This window comes from Plutella xylostella, chromosome 15, assembly GCF_932276165.1.
Source record: "Plutella xylostella chromosome 15, ilPluXylo3.1, whole genome shotgun sequence".
Classification (NCBI taxonomy): Eukaryota; Metazoa; Arthropoda; class Insecta; order Lepidoptera; family Plutellidae; genus Plutella; species Plutella xylostella.
In genome coordinates this window covers 8,240,490-8,265,299 of record NC_063995.1, presented here as the reverse complement: position 1 = coordinate 8,265,299, position 24,810 = coordinate 8,240,490, and the positions used below count along the sequence as shown (strand labels likewise).

The 24,810-nt window shown below is 38.9% G+C and overlaps 2 protein-coding genes across 2 annotated transcripts; both read left to right on the top strand.

Annotated features, from left to right (window-relative positions):
* Positions 1-520: 520 nt before the first annotated feature.
* LOC105382463 lies at positions 521-2,507 on the top strand. The gene is made up of 4 exons (XM_038108434.2): positions 521-806; positions 1,129-1,480; positions 1,814-1,991; positions 2,387-2,507. The coding sequence occupies exons 1-4, from the start codon at positions 555-557 to the stop codon at positions 2,505-2,507; spliced, it is 903 nt and encodes a 300-aa protein (XP_037964362.2). The 5' UTR covers positions 521-554.
* Positions 2,508-6,015: 3,508 nt separating this feature from the next.
* Positions 6,016-23,886, top strand: LOC105382464. The gene is made up of 3 exons (XM_011552354.3): positions 6,016-6,696; positions 21,692-21,860; positions 22,783-23,886. The coding sequence occupies exons 1-3, from the start codon at positions 6,085-6,087 to the stop codon at positions 23,106-23,108; spliced, it is 1,107 nt and encodes a 368-aa protein (XP_011550656.3). The 5' UTR covers positions 6,016-6,084; the 3' UTR covers positions 23,109-23,886.
* Positions 23,887-24,810: the final 924 nt, after the last annotated feature.

Genomic DNA, 24,810 nt, shown 5'->3' with positions numbered 1-24,810 from the left:
GGATTTCATAAAGGGATTGATTCATTGGGTCATTCTGAAAAACTTTTGTTTTAGGAATTTTGAACTTCGCAAAAAGAGCTGGCTTTTCCATGGTAAAAAGACACATGACCAACAAAGATGCAATGTAAAGTAAAAATGAAATAAATCCAATTTTCAGAAGTTGTTTACAATGTCCCCTTGAGAGAACCTTCGGGTTAGTATACCACTTTTGCGACCCCCTGTAAGAATATACGTATATAGTAGATATATAACACACAACCTCTACTTATCAGAACTTTTCAAAACCTCTATCAATTGAGTACATTTAAAAGTAAAAGTTCAAAAGCCACTTTTGTTTTTTTTTTAATGATAACTCGACTGTAAAACTGTAAGGTCACCTCACTAGGCGCGAAAGGTTGCTAAACATATTTCACAATACGTATAATTATCTAATCCTTGCGATGCGTGTGACATAGACACAGCAGTCGTTCAATCAACTCCACCTGCATCTTCGCTAATTGACTCTGATCTGAGGCCGCTTGATCCATACTCATTCGGTCATTACTGGCGCGACCATGTTTCTTTTGTTTCGTCTTCTTGCGTTCATCTTTTTAATTCTTAAACCTGCCAACGCGTCTTGTGGTGAGAACCAGCGGACTTACAGCAATGTGGAGATGGATAATGTGTACGGGTTGTGGTTCGGGGTGGGGTACGCACAGCACAGCCCCGACCTGACCAACCGGCCGAACGTGATTGGTTGCGTCACACTTTACATCAGTGACGTCACGTACGAAGACCGTCAGGATTGGCTGGGCTTGGATAACCCGGTGAGTGTTAATGACGTAGGTTTTGCACTTGCACGTTTAAAACTATTTTATAAGCTTGTGCGAAGGTTGCGTTGTGCAATTTTTATGTGGCAATTTGTAGATTTTAGACATTATTACACGTTTGCATAAATACAGTAGGAGGCTCCTTTCATGCACTCCCGCACATTGTAATGTTTATTTCGTATTTGATTGGCAATATTATCATTATAATCGTTACCATACTAATCGTTACGTTACTTAAGTACTTGCTACCTCATTTTCGGAACTATGAAGGACGCATTAGGATAACAATTAGAAATTATATAAATTTTACTTTTAACAGTACCGGCGCCGAAACTGGACTAACCCGCAATGGCTGTCACCCCACAACAACCCGTGGTCAGGAGTACCAATGTCGGGATCCTGGCTGGACTACCAATACGGGATGCGTCGCATGAAGCGTAGTCCAGCACACCAGGAGCGCACGAAGCGAGGTGCTTCCATGGACCGTATTCCACCTGGTGGTCGCTCGAAGCGTGGGGCGTCATACTACGGGGACCGACGGCTGCGAGTGGTCTGGGATGAGGATGGACAGACGGAGGAGCAGGTCTATGGGTACTGGTCCGGAGTGCGCGGGCTGTGGAAGCTGGAGCAGTGGCGGCCGGGGGAACGGGAAATGCTGGACCGGGGCATGAGTAAGTTTTGTTGTCACGATTTTTTTGTAGTAATACAATCTACATTATACCTAGTGATAAATAATGCATTTATCTTCCTGCATAGTTTCTTCTTCTTCTAAATTTACTTATTATGGGTATTATTCATTGGCGAATTCGATATCAAAATCTGAAGCTAGCAGCCGGGCAATCAATGTCTCACTAGTGACCACCATTTATATTTTAGCTTCAAGATATTCAAGCGTTATTAAGAAAAACTTTTTTTGCCTTACATGTAGAAGTGGACGATTATTGCCTGATAACGATAATGATGAAGACGCACAATGCACATTGACCTCCACCTCTCCCTTCCAGACATGTACTACCCCCACGACGAGCCCAAGCGGCCGGAGACGATCCACGTGCTGAAGTCCACGCCGTACCTGCTGGTGCTGCACCACTGCTCGGAGGGCGGCGGCGGGCGCTCCTTCTCGCTGATTCTGAAGCGGGAGCCGCGCCGGCTGACTCTCGATGACCAGTATGAGTTCCGAAGGTAATTATTATTGTAGGTCAGGCAGGTGCCGTAGTGCATTCATAGTCCCAGTTTCCCTGTCCATTTAGCACCCCCTTCCATAACCCTTCATTCGTTTTCTCCATATCCTATACAATATTCGTGCTGATAATGATGTCTGAACAGGGAAAATCGACGGTTGGTGTCACATTTCATGTAGATTAATGTTGTCAAAAGGGCCTCTACATATTGCCTTCGGCCTCATGTACGCCTTCCAAGCCCGGGATCATAAATATATGGTCCCGAGATGGAAAAACAACAATATACCTAATAATAAACACAGGAAAAGGGCATTTAGGTGTAGTCACGAATATTAATTTAAAATATACCTACATATCCAAATAACATTAATGATTTAACTATTATATCTTTCTAAGGTCGTTCTTCAACTACGAGCTGCCGAATGTGTTCAGGTTTACCACAGTCTGCGCCGGCTGCACGGGGACTGCTTCGAAGCTGCTCATGCTGCTGGCTGTGGTGTTGTATTACTGCTTTTAGAATTTTTACTATTTAATAAACGCATTTTGGTTGGTAATAAATGTGTTTTAATTGTGTGTTAAGTTTACTCGTAGCTGTTGGTTTTAGGTGAACGTTCAGGGAAAAACACAATTATACATAGGAGCAGTCGGACAGAAACGATGGATAAGAATGGTGATGGTTTGAGCCATTTTTTATTTAGCCTAAATAGTATAAATATATAAATATTACGCTAATCATGATCATGATGATTGCATATGCAAGAGCTATAGGTAATTCTAGGTAGAGCAATATTAGGTAAGCACTAATGATATAAGTATCCTAAAGATTTCCTAGGCAATGATCCTATATCTACCGCAATGCCACCATATATAAGTAGGTAATACATAAAGTATGTATAAGCACTGATGATCTCTATTGTTGTACATAGACCGCAGGCACATAATCCTTGCTGTAACTTCACCTCGGTGTATAGGTGCTGGATCTATTGCCATGTTTAGGGCATTTAAAAATACACATGATCCAATAAACGTATTTATGAATACCTATATATACGTATTTATGAATATATGTTTATTGGAGCCTCTGTCGGGACTCAAACTTGATTGGTGTAATGCGCTTCACATAACAGACGTAGCTCTGACCACTGCGCCATCCGGTCATCATAGATGATGAGTAACCGTTAACATTTAAGATCAACTTAATAACAAAAGGGCCTTTCATTTCAAAATGAGCGGATGTCCAATAAATAGTGTACGGACGACCTTATTATACTGCTCCTGTCTGGCTTCATGAGTGATGGTCAATTAGCGGCATTAATTACAAGACCAGGTTGTTTTGTCAGGATGTCTCCTCATCTACATGTGACCCAGTGGAGCGTGATCCGTGGGTCAGAACCCTGAGTCACCCGGGATCAAGTACTTATATCCGGGACCCCAAAGTGTTACGTTTAATTGAGGCAATTAGAATTTATAAGATTTTTATTTTGTAAGACTAGCGCGGAATTACGTACATAGGTATATAAGTAATTACTGAAATTCATGAATCATAATTCATAAATAATCATCATAGACAATCAGACAATATAGTATGGGGGTGTGAATGTACCTTCGTAATTTAGTTTTGTTTTTATATCTCTTACGGCTTAAGAGAAAAACTTAATATATTACATGCATTGGTAATTTGGTATATTACTTATACGTATAATTAAATTTTATATCTATTAATTGCTAACTTGTGCATCCAAACACACATTCGCAGAAGTTAGATGGCGGAACTAGTGAGTAAAGATACACACGGGACCAAATGAGGGAAGTTCCAAACGTCTTCTATCCAAACACTAAATTCTATCCTCCATGTAAACTAATTTATATTAATATAGTTTCCTATCACTGCCATTAATAATAATCCAATCAAAAACATAAATGTTAAATGAGAGCCAAGTTCAATATTATTATAAATGCCTTGGTTGTTGACTACAACGACAAAAGAAGTGAGATCTAAATGGGTGCCAAGTTCAATGGTCAGTCCTGAAATTTATTTATAAGTAACAGTATAACATATCATATCTTCTTATAACATAAAATAGTGTATTGTAGCCCAAGGTCTGATTTGGCTAGTTTTCATACATGAATTACTTATAGCCTTCACAAGTTAAACCTATTGAACTTAAATATTGAACTTGGCTCTCATTTAACATTTATGTTTTTGATTGGATATCATTACTTTTTGTTGGTAAGTACATATAAGTACATGTCCTCGTATTACGACCTACGGCGTTACGAGGCTCGTAACGCCGTAGGTCCATTTATAAAGACAAATTTAAAAAACGCATTTAAAAATACTAAAAGTCTCTAGACTTTATAAAATGTAGGTACAATATTCACTCAATTGTTTAACCGATCCGATCTGTTCCGATCGGATCCGGTCCGATCCGTTCCGATTTGACACCATCCGATCCGATTTGATCTGATTTGATCCGATTTGAGCCAATTTGATCCGATTTGATCCGATTTGATCCGATTTGATCCGATTTGATCCGATTTGATCCGATTTGATCGGATTTGGTCCGATTTGATCCGATTCGGTTCGTTTCGATTCCACTCGATTCGATTCGATCCGATCCGATTTGACACCATCCGATCCAATTCCATTTGATTCGATTCGTTCCGATTCATCTGATCCGATCCCATTCCATTATATTTACAGCTATCTAAGACTAGTTAACATTAATATTATGCATCTCAAAGCCATTTCATATTTTTCGCATATTATGATAGTATGTAGTACCATAAGAGTTTTGATCTATACCTACGTGAGTGAGTCAGTCAATGTTAAAAATGATTAGGTTTTTCGGACATTAATATCTAAATAACCGTTTGAGATACGCTCATGAAATTTAGAACACACATGTATCTCGTAAGTCTCAATATATGTGCCAAATTTTATACGTTTATATTAAATAGTTTTTTATTTATGAGGGGGTCAAAAGTGGCTCGAAATGGTTCGTGTAATATTACACACGGTGCGACTCGCCAGTTCTGTTTCTCGAACTTGGCTTGACACGCTACCGCGTGTCTAGATAAAACGTAGAACTACTTAAAGAATTAGAACATGTAGTAAGTATCTTACATTAGGTGCTCCAAGGAATTACTGAAGAGCATTTCACAGGTTTGCAATATTGAAGGCTAAAGTGGAAAAGGATTGCAGAAATAGGGGTTATTCTTGTAATATTCTCAAAACAAATTTCATTGCTAAATAAAAAAAACCATGTGCCAACAATGTGTGTTAATATTTATTAAGTAAGTAATTTGTTTTTAAATTGTAATTTGTTTGTAAAATTGACTTGATTGTTCGTTATCTGGTTTTGTAGATTTCTTTCATCAAAATCTGTTTAAAAAAAAAAAAAAAAAATCTTAAATAAGACTGGAGGGTTATTGCCATAATCTCCACGTTTGGCATTGCCTTGGGTTGGAGATACAACACAACACAAACATTTTAACACCCTAAATCAAACTTGTTCTGAATGCCCCATTTTCAGCTTAGACCCATTTTTGCAACATTCTGTATAATCATAATCAGTGTAAGTTGTAATTATTTACCTACTCAACATGGCTTGTATGTCTGTATATTATGTAAGTACACAGTTATAACATAAGTTTAACGAACTTTTTATCATATTTAAATACTTAACTAAGTTTGCAGAATAGAGTCTTCCGGAAGTAGAGAAAAGTAGGTGAGAGGTAGTGGGCGGGAAACAAATATGATAAGACGACGTTGGGCACGTTTACAGTATTTTTACAACTTTAAAAGGAAAATATTGCTAGAAAAATAACAAATTAAACAAAACACTCCTTAACGAGATTTCCAAAAAGTAAACTGTAGCTTTTAACTTCAGCTTCTGTAATTGTGAAAACTGATCCTAATCAACAACGCAACTAAGTTAAATTCCCAACACATCCCACTCTATCCGTCCCCTATCATCTGCCTCGTAGATTAGTTCACTCATAATCACAATTAGTGGCATCCCGCAGCGGCGTGGACGCAGTCACACGTAACCTGCCTCTCGTTATACCCCGGCGCCTCAACACCGACTAAAATGTATAAAATTATACTAAGTTGTCTTCTATACTCGGCGCACGCGGCCACCTACCAACAACGTTATACCACCGGGCAGTACCCAACCTACTCCACCATCGCCAACCTATACGAGCAGAACCCTCTCAGAACCGCTAGCTTTTCCAGCAACGACAACTCCGCCTACTCCTCAAGCAGATACCCGAACTACAACCCTAGTGGAAGCTCTTATACTACCAGCAGCTATGGCAGCCGAGACAGTTACAGTAATCAAAACAGCTACAACCAAGGAGGCTACCAGGGAAGTTACAACGAAGCAGGTTACAACCAAGGAGGTTACAACCAAGGAGGATATAGCAGCAACCAAGGAGGATACAGCAACAACTACAACACCGGCCTCTATGGTTCAGGCGTGACCGGGCGCTACGGAGAAGGTTACAGCTCTTACGAGATGCCGTTCATGAGGAACATGGGGGGCTACTGCACCAACAGGTCCCCTCAGAACGGGATCTTCGTGGACTCGCTGATGGGCATGTGGTACGGGGTGGAGGTGGTGCAGCACCTGGCCGGGGACTCCTTCGTGGATACTTCGTACACCTGCATCGTGATACATATCGCCGAGCCCGCGGAACAGGTTAGTGCAGACCTTTATTATTTACTTAGGTATAAAAAAATTGTTTCATTATAACTAAAAATAAACGAAAATCAACAGACAGATATACAGAGATACATAGATACGTTCGATTTATAAAACCCCAATTTTTTCGTCAGCGGGTAAAAAGGGATACTTGATATCCGAAAGATAAGATGTAACCATCACCATATTATTATTATGTGTATTTTTTCAATCAGCTCTTTGCGTAATGTTGTGTTGTGTTTTGCGTTTATATTATTCGCTACGTCGAGGGAAATCTCAATTATGGTCAATATCATTGGATCTGAAGTTGGTCAACGCTAACTTAGCATGGGTTAAAAAATTGAAGAATATTATAACGTATTCCCTTCCGTGTGGTAGCTCTTAATGAATGAAAAAGTGAACAAAAACAGTGAAACCTGGTTAAGTGGGACCTGGATAAGTGAGAAACCTCCATAGCTGGAACTCATGCTGAGGTCCCAACACTTTGGCATTGAATTACCTGTTAGTGGGACGAGGTAAGCCTCTATATCTGGGATTTTTTCTTTCGATTTATCATCATAGTTACCTCTATAACTGAGACAGTGAGTAAATTTTATATGCATAAACCTCTGTAACTGAGATAACATTGTTTGTTTTACTCATTCTTATTCTACCCACAAATTTCACACGTAATTCCAAGTACGTAAGTACAAATTTTGAGCTTCAGTTCAGTTTTAGTTTCGAAAATTTAATTATGAATCCCAAATACTTGTAGTACACCTACATTTTTAAGCACAAATGTAATACATAAATTAACAAATATGTGGGGACATCTCAAACACGGCCATCCCACCCCAAGCTAGGCAGAGCCTGTAATATGGGTATCGGGGAGCAGATTTTATCTTAACGTAAACATAGATAGGTATACATATACATATTATGTATATAAATATTAAAACCCAATATCCGAGTACAAATACTTGTCTTTAAAAAACATCTACCCCGTCCGAGGATGGAACCCGGGACCTTCGGCATAGCAGCCAGGGTCACTCTATATAACCACTACACCGTTTGGTCGTCAGATAATACCTATAATTTTGAACATGTCTTTAACTTTATGTTAATAAATGAGAAAGTCTGAAAAGTCTTTGCAAAATCGCACTCTACAGGGTGTTGCAAAAAGGGTATACTAAGCCGAAACCTACATGTGCAGCATGTTATATCTAAGACCGTAACTGAAATCAGAATTTAAAAATTCGCGAAAAAAAATAATATTTTCCTTAGAAACTTTGTTGGTCACGTGACTTTTTACTATGGAAAATGATATATATTTTTTCGCGAATTTCCAAATTCTGATTTCAGTTTCGGGCTTAGATATACCATGCTGCACATGTAGGTTTCGGCTTAGTATGCCAATTATGCAACACCCTGTATATTCGTTATCGTCGCCGTCGAAAGTTAGCAATAATACATACCTAATTATATCCTCACAATGTAAATAATTTACAGGGAATTACGATAACTGGACGCCGAAGAGGGTTTTTAAAAACTCAAATTGATTTTTGAGATATTTAATTAATTAATAAATGATTACATAGAAGTGATTAAAACTAATTATAACTATCTGATCTCGATGATCAGAGGATTGACCTTCGGCTACCGCGATTGGAGCACAAAGACACCTTCAACACTAAAAACTGTCCCACGGAACTTTTGGAATTTACTAGTCAGCACTAAATGAATAATGAAGCAATCACAATACAGTTCCTTTGAATATGGGTATGACGAAATATGTGTAGAGAGGGCTTGCACTCGTAACACCTCCCCTCCTAGACGAGTGACTATTTGCTGACGTGTACAGCAAATGTCGCGGCTTTCCTTTCCTCCAGGGACGTCATGGACTCATTCGTAGAAGAGGGCAGCTTCGTCTCAGCATTCGACTGCAGCTTTGGACTCCATTTTATGTTTCTCCGACGGCGTTGAATCAGTATAATAATTGTCAGTACAGATGCACCGGATAGTATGATGACGTACACAGGTATAGTGGTGTGATACAGTGAACTCACATCAGCAGTATCGAGTTTCGCTGGCGATTCTGTCATAATTTGTTGTTGGATATTGTGCAATTTATTCAAGTCGATTGTTGTAAAGTTATAGCGAACTCGTGATTTTGATGACTCCGGCAATTTCTGGGAAGCGGTGATTTCAACGGCATATCCAAGAACTTTATTTTCGATGTTGTAAGCTGTGAATTCTGGGGATTTTATATAGCAATTATGTGGAATTGTAGCTAGGAAACTGCCTTCTAATAGTCGATGTTCTTCTTGACCGCATTCGAGTTGCACCTTAGTTGGTTTCGGGAATGACATGATATAGTGTTGACTATCTAGCTCCAGTAGAGCTTCCTTGTACAGAGAGATAGGCGTGGGGTGGCACGTTCCTTCTATCTCCTGTTGGTAGATGAGGTCATAGACGCAATCTCGATGTTCCTTGTTCTGGATCCGCGCTTTATGATTGCAGATGTACCACGTAGCGACTTTCTGGCATTCAGCCTCCATGTAGACAAATTCCTTGGAATTAGTTGCCATAAAAGGGAGTGTGGGTAGGATAATTTGGGAATATTTGTTAGGTACGGGACAGAGTCTATAGAGGTCATACGTGGGCAGTAAAACTAAAGGAAACTTTAATACTATAACTATCTTTTTCTCTATGAAATAGTATCCTAAGCTAATTAAATCATAGTAATACCTAATATCTAAACTTAAAATATTATCTGAAGTATATAACTGTTTTAATTTTTTCAACATTCCTTTAAGATCTTTGCTAGATAGTAAAGAATGATGAATGGATTTAGTGCGGCTAAATGCTAATATATTTTCTATTCTACTAATTTCGTCGGAAAGCTTTTGAATATTATAGCTTAATATCGTGAACAGTTGCGACAGCTGCATATATTTTATTGAAAGGTCCTTATCAGTACTAGTGACATTAACTATGTAACTGATAGCCTTTTCTAATGTTCGCTGATTACTACTTATGTTATTCAATACCTGACTTTGCTGTAAGGATAGTTCCTTATATAGACTAATGTGCTGAGACAAACTTTCAGACAGTAAATTTTCATTATTCTGCAGAATTTTGAGTGCATTTTCGAATCTCAGAGCGTCATTGTTATCGAGGTTTCCGGATATACTTTTTATAAAGGTGCCTAACGGGTTAAATAAACCGCGTTTAACTCGAATAGATTCAAAAGTGCTGATTTTAGTTGAAATTTCGTTTAGTCTATTAGTTAGGTGAAAGATAATGTATTTAAAAGATAGGAAGTGCTGATTTGGAATCCTGCTAGCTAAGTCAGTAAGTTGAAGTTTTATAAGATCTATTTGTTGGTCTATTTTTTCAAGGTCTATCTCTTCAAGGAATGTGTGGTAGTGGGAAATAATTTTAGTGGGGCCAAGTCTGAAGGGTAGTAGTCCAGGGCTGTCAGCTAAACTGTCAAGTCGGATGTTGGTTGCTTGTGGACGGTCGGCTTGTGCTTGGACCACCATTAGGGTCATTATCGGTCTGTAACAATTGAGTTTTATTAGGCCTTTTAATTCTAGCTTTAGCGATGCGTCCGCGCTTTTTTGATGTATATATGTGTATAGGTAAGTTTGTTACGACTTTATCGTGAGTGTATCGCGGGGCGAGCTTTTGTCGCTGTGCGGCAGGGTTTCGAATATATATCTCCTGGTTGACGTTATAGTCTACTACAGGTTCACGGCTAATGTTACGCTGTGTCATTAAGGACTCGCGGTTTGACAGTGAAGACTCATGAATGACACCATATACTGTCTCCATTGCTCGACGGTGATCTTGTATGTACTGTTGGTATAATCTAAGGTTCAAATCTAAGTCAGTGGGGTCTCTAGGATCGTAATGTCCAGTTATTAGTTCGAATGGTCTAGCTTTGGTCAAACTATGTGTTGAACTATTATACGCTATTAGTGCTATTGGGATGAGGTTCGACACGGGCTCGTTTCGGTATTGTAATCTTAGTAATCTCAGGTGTTCAAGCAGTGTACTGTGAAAACGTTCTATGGCGCCGTTTTCGTTTGGGGCGTGTGCGGCTGTGGTGTGGTGGTGTATCTTGTGCAGTTTGAGGAATTCGCTTACGACTTGATTATTAAATTCAGTTCCGTTGTCTGTTGTGCAAGTAAGGGGAAAACCGTGATGACTACTGAATAAGATAAGAGCTTTTACTATGTTCGGGGCGGTACAATCTGGTAACCGGTACGCTTGGGCGTATTTTGAAAATGTATCGATTATGGTTAAGTATTTTTCGTGCTCAATAGTTAACACATCCATGTGGATTATTTGAAATGGCTTTGAGGGCGGGGGAACAATCTGAAATTCCTGACGCGGGGGTGCACGATCGTACTTTGCTCGTCCACATATTGAACATTCATTAATAAATTTTGTGACACTCTCTTTTAACTTTGGCCAGAAATATCTTTGAGATAAAGAGAGGTGTGTTTCATTTATGCCACGGTGGTTGGTTTTTCCTGTGTGGTACTTAGATATGATGTCCTGTTGTACTAAGTAGTCGGTTATATCTTGTAGTTCTCTTTTAACTAGGACGAGGTTAAGGGATGAACTCTGTATAGTTTTTTGTAAAATCGGGACGATAGTATACATTTTATCTAACGGTTCTACCAGGATTGCTGTTTTGAATTTGGGGTCAATGTGATTTTTTGCCACTGAAATTATGTCATTTTCTAATGAATTCTCGCTGACTTCTATTATGGTTTTTTGAAAATTATCGAATGGTTTTGTGGTTTTTGGTTTCGCTTTATTGATTTTATTGTCAATTTTAATGTGAATTTGTCTTTTGAATTTATTCAGGGGGTCATCAGTAGAAGGTATTTCTAAAATGGGATCTTCTACACTAGTGTGAGCTGTAGTTACGGGTAAGTCATTCTGTAAGTCGTCATCGAAAATTGGGTTTTGACTGGGGGCGGTATCAGTTGAAGATTGACTCCGCAATGGTCTTTCATCTGGGGCGGACAAGGTAAGGGATGATCGTCTGGATGATGAACTAGAGCTTATGTTCACAACTACTGACTCTAATTCATTATTATTAATTTCGATCCGAGATAGTGCATCCGCGTTCGTATTATTTTTGCCTTTTTTATATATAATAGTATAATCATAGGCTGATAAGCTGAGTCGCCATCTAGTAAGGCGTGGATTGGGCTCTTTAAGATTCATAAGCCACTGCAACGGCTTATGGTCGGTGATTATTTTAAATTTTCTGCCAAAAAGGTAGGGCCGAAAGTATTTAACGGCCCACACAATAGCGAGGAGTTCCTTTTCGATAGTGGAGTAGTTAAGCTCACTATCGTTAAGCGTTCTTGACGCATAAGCTATTGGTCGGTCAGACCCAATTGGTCCCTGCGACAAAATCGCTCCTAGGGCCACGTTACTGGCGTCGGTGGTTAATAGAAACTCTTTACTAAAGTCTGGGTAGATAAGTACGGGATCATTAGTCAGTAAAGTTTTACAGTGTTCGAAACACTTTACGTAGTCGGGTGACAAATTAATTTTCGCGCCTTTTTTCAAACAAGCAGTTAGCGGTTTGGTTAGACGAGCGAAGTCGGGGATAAAACGCCTATAGTATCCTAATAGCCCGAGAAAACCTTTTATTTGTCTGGGGGTCCTGGGGATGGGATATTTAGTTATTGCCGAAATTTTCTCTGGGTTGGGTTTCACTCCCTCGGGTGTTATCACATGTCCTAAATATGGGGTCTCGCGTTTTAAAAATTCGGACTTGTCCATTTGAATTTTGAAGTTAGATTGTCTGAGTCTGTCAAATACTTTTCCGAGGTTAACTACGTGTTCTTGCAGTGAAGTACTGAAGACTAATATGTCATCCAAGTAAACTACACAAATCACATTCTGGAGGCCTCTGAGGATGTTGTCCATCACTCTTTGGAATGTGGAAGGGCTGTTCTTAAGACCCATGGGCATACGGAGGAATTCGTAGTGCCCATGGCCGTCGGCTACGCTGAATCCAGTCTTGTGGATGTCTGCTGGATCCATCTCAACTTGGTAAAATCCACTACAAAGATCTATGCTAGAAAAATAGTTACATCTTCCTAGCTTATCTAAGATGTCTGAGATATTAGGGATGGGGTACTTATCATCCACGGTCTTTTCGTTGAGCTTCCTAAAGTCAACTACTAATCTGTGCTTTATTTTGCCAGATGCATCGGCTTTCTTGGGTACGATCCATATTGGTGCATTCCAAGCAGATGATGAGGGCCTAATTATGCCTTGGCTAAGCATTTTGTCTATCTGATTCTTAACTTCCTCCCTGTGAATGTAAGGGTACCTATAGGTTTTGCTATGTACCGGGATTTCGTCTTTTGTGATAATTTTGTGTTTGATTTGGTTGGTAAAAGTCAAAGGCTCGTTTTCTAAATAAAAAATGTCAGAGTACTCATTACATAATGATAATAAGTTGGCTTTCTCCTCTGGGTTCAAATGGTCGGTGCGCAACCGCGATAGGACTTCTTGGAATCGCTCGGTCTTGCCATTGTTATAATAAGTGCATGGCATAGTCTGTTCGCTAAATATATGTGCGCGCATTGGTTCGCTTAGGGTGAAAATTTGGTCATTGTGGGTCGGGTTGGAAATTTCTATTAGAGCATGACTATTTTTGGCAGTAGACAAACAATCTATGATATTACAACCACTAATCGTTTGTCCGTCAATAGAAACGTCTCCTTCAGAAATGTCAATCGGCACATGTATTAGTTGGGTGGACTGTGCGGGTATGATAACTTCAAGTAAGTTAGTACTTTGTCCTGATTGATACATGTAAATGGGATTTTCTGTAAATTCAGTCTTTAGTGATCGGGACTTAAGGTCAATTTTTGAATGCCACTGTTCCAGCAGGTCGCATCCAATCAATCCATCAAAGTACTCATGAAATCGATAGATATAGAGTTTGATTGGTTTTTCGTCTTTGATTTCCGAAAAACATGGGATGGTTATAGAATAATGATTTTGGGTTGTCGCGTGAATGTTGGTCACTGTGAACGGATCATAATCGGGGGTAATGTCGGCAAAAAAGCTTTGTACTGCTTCGGGGCTGATGAAAGATTGATTCGCGCCTGTATCGATCAATAATTTTAATGGTGGGTTATTGATTTGGATGTACGGTAAGTTACGCTTATTCTGTGAATTAAGTTCTATTCTGGGGCCGTATTCAACTGGTCCTTGCAAAAATTTTCGTCCTCGTTTTGGGTAAAATTTTCAGTCTGTGGTTCGCTAATAGTAACTACGTTTTGGTCATAGTTATAGTCAGTTATGTAAGTTTCTGGACAGTAGTCATAGTAATTGTCTGTAGCATAGTCGAAGTCGCTGAAATAAGGGTCACATGTTTCATTAACATTAAGCTGCTGCTGCTGACGGTACTGCGGTGTAGGAGGCAGCGTACGGGCGGGTGGGTGAGTCACGCCACTCATAGGCCTAGGGTATTGCTGTTGAACGCTGTAATTGGGTTGGGGCATGTTAGGGCGGGGGGGAATCTTAAACCCTGTGCTCATGTTAGATCGGGGTAATGCTTTCATCATTTGCTGTGTCCTAGAAATACCCTGAAAAGGTGGTCTGAAATTCGACACTTGTGGTTGTTGCTGGTTAAATTTTGGTGAAAAGTTAGAATTAATATTCTGCATTGGTACCATGATATTGGGCCTAAATTGTCCTTTAAACGGGTGATTAAATAATTGATTTGCACTGGGGAAATGGTCTTGCGAGTTGTACATAGATTGTTTCCTAGGATTGGTGCCATAATTATTTTTACTTTGCAAGTACATGACATTTAATTCTTCTTGGGCAAATTCTAATGCTTTTTCGAGTGAATCAGGACGCATGCAACGAATGCGAGAACCAAGTGGCTCGCTTAACCCACGAATATAGGTTTGTAGAGCTAGTTTTTTATATAATTCGCGCTTAGCTTCAACAGTTGTTGAAACGGATTCATGCAGTTCTACATAGGTCATGATGGTACTTAGTAGATTTTGTACACGCTCATAGTATACTTGGGGGGTGTCAGATTTTTGGGTTAACATAGATAAGTCGGTATACAATGCTGTTTCGTCTCTGTGATCCGAAAAACTATTAATGAGGGCATTTCTTATGCCATTCCAGTCCCTGGGAATGCCATTTGTTGCTAGCATTCCAGCAGCGGGTCCCGTGATTTTATTTAGGATACCATTCAAAAGGGCTGAGTTAGTAAGTTCATTTCCAGGGGCTGGGTTCATATAATTTAAGATCAGTTGATCGCAAATGTCTAAAAATCTGACCAGCACGTTAGTGTTACCATTAAATTCAGGAACTAACCTAAGAGCTCTCCAAATTTGGTCTGTGACGTCGTGCATGTTGCTAGGACGTCCTTCTGATACTACACTCGGAGTACTGGAGGGTGTTCTACTCTCCATCTCTGAGTCTTCTTCTAACTCTTCTAATTGATCTAATAGGTGTTTATGAAATCGAAAAGATTGTCGAAGGCTAGTTGTACTGGGTTTAAAACCCTTATTACTCCTTGGGTGAAAAATTTTTACTACTTTAATTTACTACTAGTTAAAAATAGGATCTTACTGGGTAGGGAATGGGAATAGCAACTAATAGGAATATTGTGCTACTCACATTAACAGATGATTCTGCATAGCGCCTGGGCTCATCGAGGTTCGGATGATGACGCGGGTGGGTCCTCTGTCGGCGACACTTGTAGGTTCGTAGAGATAGTCAACGCGGCGGCGATGCTGCTATCAGTAGATCGAAGTTGGATTCACTGACTCGACTACCTCTCCGTCGACTGCGCCAATTACGATAACTGGACGCCGAAGAGGGTTTTTAAAAACTCAAATTGATTTTTGAGATATTTAATTAATTAATAAATGATTACATAGAAGTGATTAAAACTAATTATAACTATCTGATCTCGATGATCAGAGGATTGACCTTCGGCTACCGCGATTGGAGCACAAAGACACCTTCAACACTAAAAACTGTCCCACGGAACTTTTGGAATTTACTAGTCAGCACTAAATGAATAATGAAGCAATCACAATACAGTTCCTTTGAATATGGGTATGACGAAATATGTGTAGAGAGGGCTTGCACTCGTAACAAGGGAGTGCAAAGATATTAGTCATCAAAGAGATCATAACAAAAACATGATAATATTAAGTGGATACTTACTAGGTGATCAGGTCACACACCAGGTCAAGGGCAGAGTTTCAGCCTTATCGATTCATTAAGTACAATAATAATAAATAAGTAAATATACTTAAGTACTTACTTTAAGATAAATACGACGATAGTATTTAGATCTATATTTACAAATTTCCAGCATCGTAAGATAAATTCCTACGAGATCTATTGAATGAATGGTCTTCATTAGTGAGTCTCGATATTGCGACAAATGACAATATCCATAGACCGTGGCGAACGTACAGACATGACAAAGCAAAAACTATATTTCACAATTTAATACACAAAAGCACTAATATATATACGTCACTGCACTGAGTATGAATAAGTAACTCTAATCAATTACGTTGAAATAATAAATGAATACGCAGAGTATATAGTACAAAAAGTATCTTCGTTTCATCACGAAGACAAACCCTATAACTTAAGTAAATCCCAGGATTTGTGTGAGCCACCGAAAGCTAAGCAGAAGGTGATTGTATAAGTTACAAAAGGAAGGAAGTTACTAAGGACTTCAGTAATTTAGGCTAACTATGCCTAAAATAATGTAAAAAGTGTGCAAGTTTAAATTAATTTAATTAATAAAAACTCATTTCTAAATGCGTGTATCATCAACATCATAGTCCGCAGCCAACAACAGTCCACTGCTGAACAATTGCTGAACATACTTAGGCCTCCCACGGTGCTCCTACCTAACACAACACTCTGTCAAAGGTTACATAGGTGCAATTGGCTCGTGTCAAGGGTGATATCATCCTCCGAAAGTTAATTCCCAAGTTGATTCATGGAAGGTCTACAGTTCTAAAGACCTGGGGGTCAAATGTGATAGCATCAGACAAGCGCGTGAGTCAGGCGCGCGCGCCGGCAGTCCCGGCTGTTCAGCTCTCGGCACTCCGCAGAATACGCGCCACATTAGCGCGCTCGGCAATTCAATTTGAAAAAAGAATCGATTTTCAATTCAGCGTTCTAAATTCAAAATACTTGTAACTCTCTGGCTTAGTGATGTGATTATGCTAAGACGATAGTGTTGATAACAAAATGGCTTTCGTTTTTATGTATCAGCTGTTTGTTACTTTGTTTATGTTTACGGTAACCGCAGCGATCACGGTTGACTATGACATTAGCAATTCGACAGACCGTAACGTAACGTTTACGTGTGAGAACGAGGGTTTACACAATAACCTGGACTTGAAGAATGTGACGGGCAAGTGGAAGGCTGCGGAGGTGTACACGCACCTGGGCAGCGAGGGCGTGGTGCTGTACCAGAGATGCCCGATGATTACCATTTGGGAGCCGGATGAGTTTCCCACATCCACTTTTGGGGTATGTGCATTGAACTTAGCTTCTAAAATAGTAAAATTGAGCTTCTAATGTCCGACAAAGGTAACGTGACCATATTTTTTTTTAGTCAGAGCGGGACACCTGCGGAATTATGTTACAATAAAATTTTTTTGGTATTCAATTGTAATTTCATGCAAAAAATGTATCACCAAAAGAAAGACACATTTCATTTCCCTCAAAGAAACATATCGTTCGTTCTTACCTTCTTATCTTTCCGCTCAGTTTGCTCAGTGCATCAATTGAAAGTTCAATCCTTACGTAGAAAAATACAATATTTAATAAATGCTTTTTACATATTTTTTTTTTAATAATCTTGTATATAGTTGGTATATATTGGTATACTTGTATTTAGATTTTTTTTCCTCGGGTAAAATAGTTCGTAATCCTAAACGAACTATTTTACCCGAGGAAAAAAAATCTAAAACATCATATTTTGAATTTTAATATAATTTGAGTAGTTACTTAAAGTTCTTATCAATAGTGCATCTTATTTTCACATCCTTAAAAATTAATTCAGATTACTTTTCAGTAAAAAAGAACTCCCACGCGTTTTTTCTTTGTTAGGAATCGGTAGGTGAGCGAGATAAATATACACGATAGAGCAAGAGAGAGTCAATGATCGTCACTGAACGAAGTTACTAGTGGAGTCTCGGTGAAACTCGGACTAATATTACTCCCTATTGTCTATGTCAGTAAGTGATAAGAATATATATAATTGTCTCAAGTGATTAAAAGAAAGAAAGGAAATATGGGATGTAGTTACTAAATTTGTCTTTCCCTCGCGAGCTACCCAAGTATAGACTGCGATTGCCGCGCTCCTGGAAGATCCATCCCTCTCTCTCTTCTGTACCACGCTGACTTGTGACTCGAGTGCAAAATATAGGTAATTTAAATTATCGCTTGGTCTGTTTATGAAATCGGGACATTTTTGCCCTCACGGGGGACAGCGGGACGCACAGCTTGAAAGCGGGACAGTCCCGCCCAAAGCGGGACGTATGGTCACGTTAGACAAAGGTAACTTTGCAATAGAAACAAGTGCCAACAAAAAAAGTTTATTAGAGGCATTGACTTATAGAGAAATTGATAAGAGGACTCTAGCGGCCTTTCAAAATATAATGTAGAGTCAGATACAGAATGCATTCCTCGATTCTGCAGTGTATTATGCACCAATCATTCATACGAAGCAGCGTATTCACTCGTTGAAGTGTAGACTGTAAAATTGTTATGTTGTGTCTTCATAAAATAGTGTCGCCCATTTAACATTTGGTCACGAGCAAGTCAGTGTGGCCTTGTCTGCGATTTAAACAATTTATTAAACAAGTAGGCGTATGAACTTTTTCAGTCATATCAATCTTAACTGAACAAGGGGATCAGCTTTTAAAAAAACATTCTTCTGACTGGGTTGTGTACCTAAACATAAATGTATTTTATAAATAAGCAAAAGAGTAGGGACTAACGGGAAAACTTAATAGGATTTTTCATTTGCAGTCCTACCTACCTATTAAAAAGTAAAATTCTAAGATATTATGTACGGTCAGATGCAAAGAAACCTGACCCCCCTCTCATACTAACAATGCTTCTGAGGGGGGTCAGGTTTATCTGCACCTTATCTGTACCATGTAGGTATGTACGTATACTAACTACTTTTGCCACGAGAGTTCAATGTATTTCAATGTATTGGGGTCTGAATACCGGATCTATTCTTCCGTTTTGCGATCCAGGATTTGCTAATCAAACATCCATTGGGCACAGTTATAGTTCCGTACTACTATGGGACACTATTATACAATATTCACTGCTGTTGTAACATATTATGAATTTAGAAACCCAACGTAACTTATCGTGAGTACACAATTAGTACCTGCCTACAATTTTTTTGTAACATATTTGAATAAATTTACTATGCATATTAAGTTGTTATGCTGTAGAGTTCGGTTTAAGAAAGTCTATTAAAATCATTGAGTATGAATGGTCTGGAGACGAAATAGGCAGACGTTCCCCTCTGGCGGGGTGGTAGGCCAAAAAGGCCCACCGATTTATAAAAACTAGTTGCAGTCTCAATTTTCACTAGACTCAATCTAGTTGGCAAAGCGTTCGTTTCATAGAAAATGATTTGTTTACATACTAAAATGACAGCTTCAATTCATAGAATATCCGGATTCCGGATTTGATCACAGATTTGGTCATGGTTTATTGTTATTAGCTGTTTCCTAGCAACCAATATCAAAAAATGCAATAGTGATGTACCGGCATGTAGATATGTATTAATCGACAAAAAAGGTCATAGTTGAGAAGCGTCCGTAGTCGAATTGGCTTCAGTAATCGTAACTGATCACTGAGGTTAAGCAACAACTGACACGGTTAGCCATTGGTAGGTACAGCATGAGTTACCGATTTCAAATGGTTCTTTTCTGGACGCTTCCGTGCTTCGGACGGGACGTTAAGCCGTGGGTCCCGGTTGCTGCTTCGGCAGCAGTCGTTAAGCCTAGTCAGAGGCCGCCCAAAGGGGCGGCTTGAAAGCATCTGACCGTCAGGCTGCCTACTTACTCGACAACTTCAGTGCATTGTACCCATTCAAAAACGGCGATACGGCTCGCGACCTATCACGTGAGTATAAATGTACAGCGAAAAGCGGGTGACTTCGTTTATTAATCATTCCTAATTAAATTTAACTATACCTAATTAATTTGAAGTTAGTATTTCTAACCCATGTTCTCGAATTCATCGATAACACTTATCGATAATTGTCACGTCCATTGGCAAGAAAAATGAAGACACTGTGTTCATTATTAAATGTCACTTCACGTAACACTTATTGCTGGGAATTAAAACTCATAATGATATGTCCCATGAGACATTATCATGGTAAACGGTAAAATTTCCCCCCGCAAAAATTGGCAGACTTTTTTGTATCAAGAAAGATCGCTATGACGCTTCCCGAGGGTACACCCGAGTCCGCGTTGTTCTATGATTAAAATTGATATATCACACCGCAACGCAACCATAATTTTTTTGGTTCTTTATACATATATGATTCATAAGTAATTTATCTGTCACTGTTTTGTAAGCGACCTTTTTTGGTCCTTTGTCGCTTTTATCCATATAATTACTTACAACTTACATAATGCATAGGCATTATCACATATATGCCTAATTGGTGTATTTTACAGCAGCACGTGACAATAATTAAATATTTAATCACACTTAATTTACCAAAATAAATAGACATACATGTACTTACTTACTCATAAGTACTAACACACATTATATTTTATAAAGCCACAGTGCTCGGTTGAGTGCTCCTCAAAATTGACCTGGACTCAAACCCGTCTGAGTCACAGAACGACAATGGACCAATTAAAACCTATCATTACAATCACAAGTCCTCTTTACGACATCTTTATATGACACACTTAAACTACCTAAATTATGTAGGTTGCAACTAGGTATTATTGTCTGTAAGGCCACGTTATACAATAAGTACAGTGAAACTGTAGAAAAAAGTTTAAGGTCGCTTTGCAGCGGCGTCCAGTGGTTGTGCGTCCACTACAAACTGCAAGTAAATGGGTTCCGTACAAGTCTTCTAACCTGAGATAGTTTGCCTTTTAATTTTGTCATAAATTTACTAAATCCGTGAATTTTTTGGACCAACTTTAGGCAGCAGAAGTCTTAACAAAAATTTGCACTTTGAAACTTAATATTTCGTAAACCAATCATTGAATCAAAAAATTGATCGATCATACTTATAATATTTTTGAAAGACCTATTCAACGATACCCGACACCATCAAAACAACAGGATAAAAAAAACTATTACCACTTTACGTGTAATGGGTGGTACCAGGTGGTACCGATATTTCCTCACCATAACTATCATAAAAATTAACACCTTCTCTTAATTTTTTTTAATACCTATAGGCATGAACAATATTACCATTTATCATTATCAATCATAATATAATTCAGAGAAATGTAACGACAACGTCCCATCCGTCCCGCCTACTCATATTCTGGCTCTAATTTCCTTCAATGCGATTTGTGGCTATTTTGGTACATTTGCCCCAAATCTAAATAAATACTTATTCATAAAATAAGAAATTTATATTCTATATTCAGGTTACCGTCAGATTGATACGATTGAAATGATTTCGTTTGATGAATTCCAAATGAGTCAAATACGTAGGGTCTATTGAAGACGGCTAAAAATAACTCCTATGGTGTTACATAAATATTTCTACCTACTTACCATTTTTAAGTAGATAATATAATAACGATGTTTGTTTTGAACTGTAGATAAGTACTTACCCACTAAATCTATGGCGATATTGGCGATATATCCTTTAACAATAGGGCCCTATATATCCATGCAGCCAAGGGAACTTTTTAACTTCAATAGTAATTATCTATTTTTCCAGCCTTCTTCCGAGAACCCGGTGTTCCACGTGCAGCACATCAAGGCGAAGTTCCGGCAGGAGTACCGCCACCTGCGGCTGCTGTGGGACGAGGCGGGCGAGACCACAGAGTATTCGCTCTACTTCCGGAACGACTCCGCCGGCTACTGGCAGGTTCTCGACGCTCAGAACGGTCAGTATTCTAAGAAACATAGTTTTTTTCTTTTTTGTTAATTTCGCCAGCTACTGGCAGGTTTTCGACGCAAAGAATGGTGAATATTCTGAGCCACAGACTTTTTTCCCTTTGCGGTCTGGACAAAAAAGGTTGCATTCATCGTGTTCTACCTATGGGCGTACGGAGGTTGCGTATAAAAGCAATTTTTTTTCAAGTGATTGACTTAGGTACTAAAATAAAAATACTGAGTAGTTACCTAAAGTCTGCTTTTTAATCTCAAGAGATCGATACGTCACTTAATAGCGGGACAATCGACTCAACAGTCAATTGTCCCGCTGGCTGATTCGTCATCAACATGAACTGTTCAGAATCTTGTGATTCGTGTATTTTAACAGAACTGCTGGTTGCACGGGAAATTACTCAAAACACAAAATTACGCTCGTTCGGCCTCACTCTAATATTTACCTATCTTACAGATAAAGTTTACGTCGTGTCTTGTGTCCAATTTTCATAATTTGAGGCAAAACAAGCCCCTATAATTAGTTTTGGAAAACACGCTAATTTGTTTCAATTGAGTAGATTACATCTAAGTAGGAGTAATTTGCTGTGCAGATCATTTATTAAGCCCACTACTTTGTTAAATTGGTGTTTTTCACTGCATTATTCACGAACAACAGTACCAATGCCGCCGGAGGTCTCCGGTTTGATTCCTAGCTAGGCAGATATTTGAATAAACAAAGACTTACTCATTTGATTTTAGATTAACGGAAAGATAACAATGCCCCATTTACATCATCTGGACTTATATCATCATCAGCAAACAATGTTCCGCTGCCAACGCATCTCCAAAGAAGCGTTACAACACTCTGTCCTCATTGTTCCTCACCAAAGCAAAACTACTATCACACACACAATAATCTCCAATTCTTCCTCATTCCAGGGACCCTGGCCGCCAGATCCAACTACCAGCAGTTCAGCGGTACCATCCAGGTGCTGAAAGCCGTCAACGACCACATGGTGCTGAACTTCTGCCAGGAACCAGTTAACAACAGACCCGCTCAGCTATACTCTGTTCTCTTCTCGAGGGAGCCTGGTAGGATGGCCAGATGGGAGAAGGAATCTGTGCATAATATGCTACAGAATAAGAAACTTTCGACAGCGTCCCGGAGACTGGTCTGTGGAAACGGAGGGTCTAGGCCAGCAACGGGCATATTGTTTTCGATACTAACTTGTGTGCTAGCTTGTATCGTCAGCGTTGCCTCATAATAAGTAAGGTCTCAGACTCTGAGTGCCAAGTGGGAGTTTTTCTAACGGTTTCAGCAGTGAACAGTAAATGCGAATTTGTATGATGGCGACACTCCAACGACATACCTACGAATTTGCGTTTGCTTTTCACTGCTCGAACGGTGTAAAAACTCACACCTCTCAAGATGGTGTCCTTCAGGAAATTGTTGTTAACCATGTTCTTTGTAAACTGTTGTCCAAATAAAATACTTTGAGACGTGAATGACGGGACTAAATTATGTTTTACAAAGGTATTTGATTGAAAATATTGTCACGAGCATTTGACCACAAATCGTTTATCTACGGACCACAGTGACCATGATCGATACAATGCTCAACTGCAGTCTGAGTACACTTTTTCTACTTTTTTTTAATGCTCTACTGACCTCTAGAACGAACGAATGCCATAGTAATGATCTCGATAATGGCAGCTATAAATACAATCCAGTTTAATAAAAAAGCTGAATTATTCGCTTAAACTAAATAACTAATCATTAAGTAAAAAAATAACGACTGTTAAAATAATACTTACCTACAATTTTCCAGGATAATTTGTATGAAAGTTCCGTCCTTTCCTGGAAATTTAGCAACCATCTAGCTAGTTTTTAGATAAGTAGGTGTTAGTACCTATCGAATAAATAATAAAGTATCATATAGGTAATTTGTTTATGTAATACCTAACTATAGTTACTAGAGATTTTAAAGTCATTTTGTTACATAATATTATAATAAGAATTAAAGTATTTGTTAATGTTCTGTTTGTATTTTAAGTTATTTGAGCCAAAGATAAATAAAAATATGTATGTAAAACAGTACCTTAGACCTAATACCTATTTAAAATATTATATACCTACTTACGTCTGATAATGAATTAAAGTAAATACCTAAATATTATAGTGTCACTTTATTACCTACATTGACACCATTGACTATGATCAATATTTCAATGTCAAATCGCTAAAGAAATTTCCAATTTACTTGCTAGGCACTGACTGACTCTACTGGAGATTTCAACCTAAACGTGAAGTAGTAAGGCACGAAGTTGTTCGTCATTTCATGTGACGTTTCTCCTTGTTTTACACAGTTCAGTGGCCCGCTGGTGCCAGTGTGACGTCATTGCCCCCACCCTCGCCAAATGGGGGTGAGCCAAGAGATGCAGTAAGTGATAATAGGTACCTACTAACGTAAACGTAATGGGTGAAGAGATATAAAGCCCTCCTGTAAGTCATAATAAGCTCCTAATGGCTGCTTGTCGGCAGGTCCAGCGGACCGGATGGCGTCCCACTATTACACATGCCTATTGGTGGTCTCCACCGGAGTATATTATCATACCATGGTCTCCACATAAGAAACCGTTTACGTCACCTGTCATGGTTCTTTGGCATATATTATGTGAGTGGACGAATATCAAACTGCCATATGTCACGTCCACGCAAAATTTGGGAAATGGAGGTTTTTGTTTTCTCTATTATTTAATGGTCATAGAACTTGCCCCGTGATTTAATTAGTTGACTTGTGACCTTAAGAATGTATTTTAATAAACAAATCCATTATAACACTCATAGAAAGGCGTAAAAGTTAATAAACAGTTTGGACTTATAGCAGTTTGATATGCCCATACAAGACTTATGCTGTTTTGATATGAGTCATAAGGACTTATAGTTGTTTGAAAAATACTAATATC

What these genes read in the sequence shown, in the direction of transcription:
- LOC105382464 (XM_011552354.3), top strand. Translation starts at nt 6,085, where the DNA reads ATGTATAAAATTATACTAAGTTGTCTTCTATACTCGGCGCACGCGGCC. An exon ending in TCGCCGAGCCCGCGGAACAG is followed by an intron (nt 6,697 to 21,691) that starts GTTAGTGCAGAC and finishes CTATTTTTCCAG; the next exon opens with CCTTCTTCCGAGAACCCGGT. An exon ending in GGTTCTCGACGCTCAGAACG is followed by an intron (nt 21,861 to 22,782) that starts GTCAGTATTCTA and finishes TCCTCATTCCAG; the next exon opens with GGACCCTGGCCGCCAGATCC.
- LOC105382463 (XM_038108434.2), top strand. Translation starts at nt 555, where the DNA reads ATGTTTCTTTTGTTTCGTCTTCTTGCGTTCATCTTTTTAATTCTTAAA. An exon ending in GGCTGGGCTTGGATAACCCG is followed by an intron (nt 807 to 1,128) that starts GTGAGTGTTAAT and finishes TACTTTTAACAG; the next exon opens with TACCGGCGCCGAAACTGGAC. An exon ending in GACCAGTATGAGTTCCGAAG is followed by an intron (nt 1,992 to 2,386) that starts GTAATTATTATT and finishes TATCTTTCTAAG; the next exon opens with GTCGTTCTTCAACTACGAGC.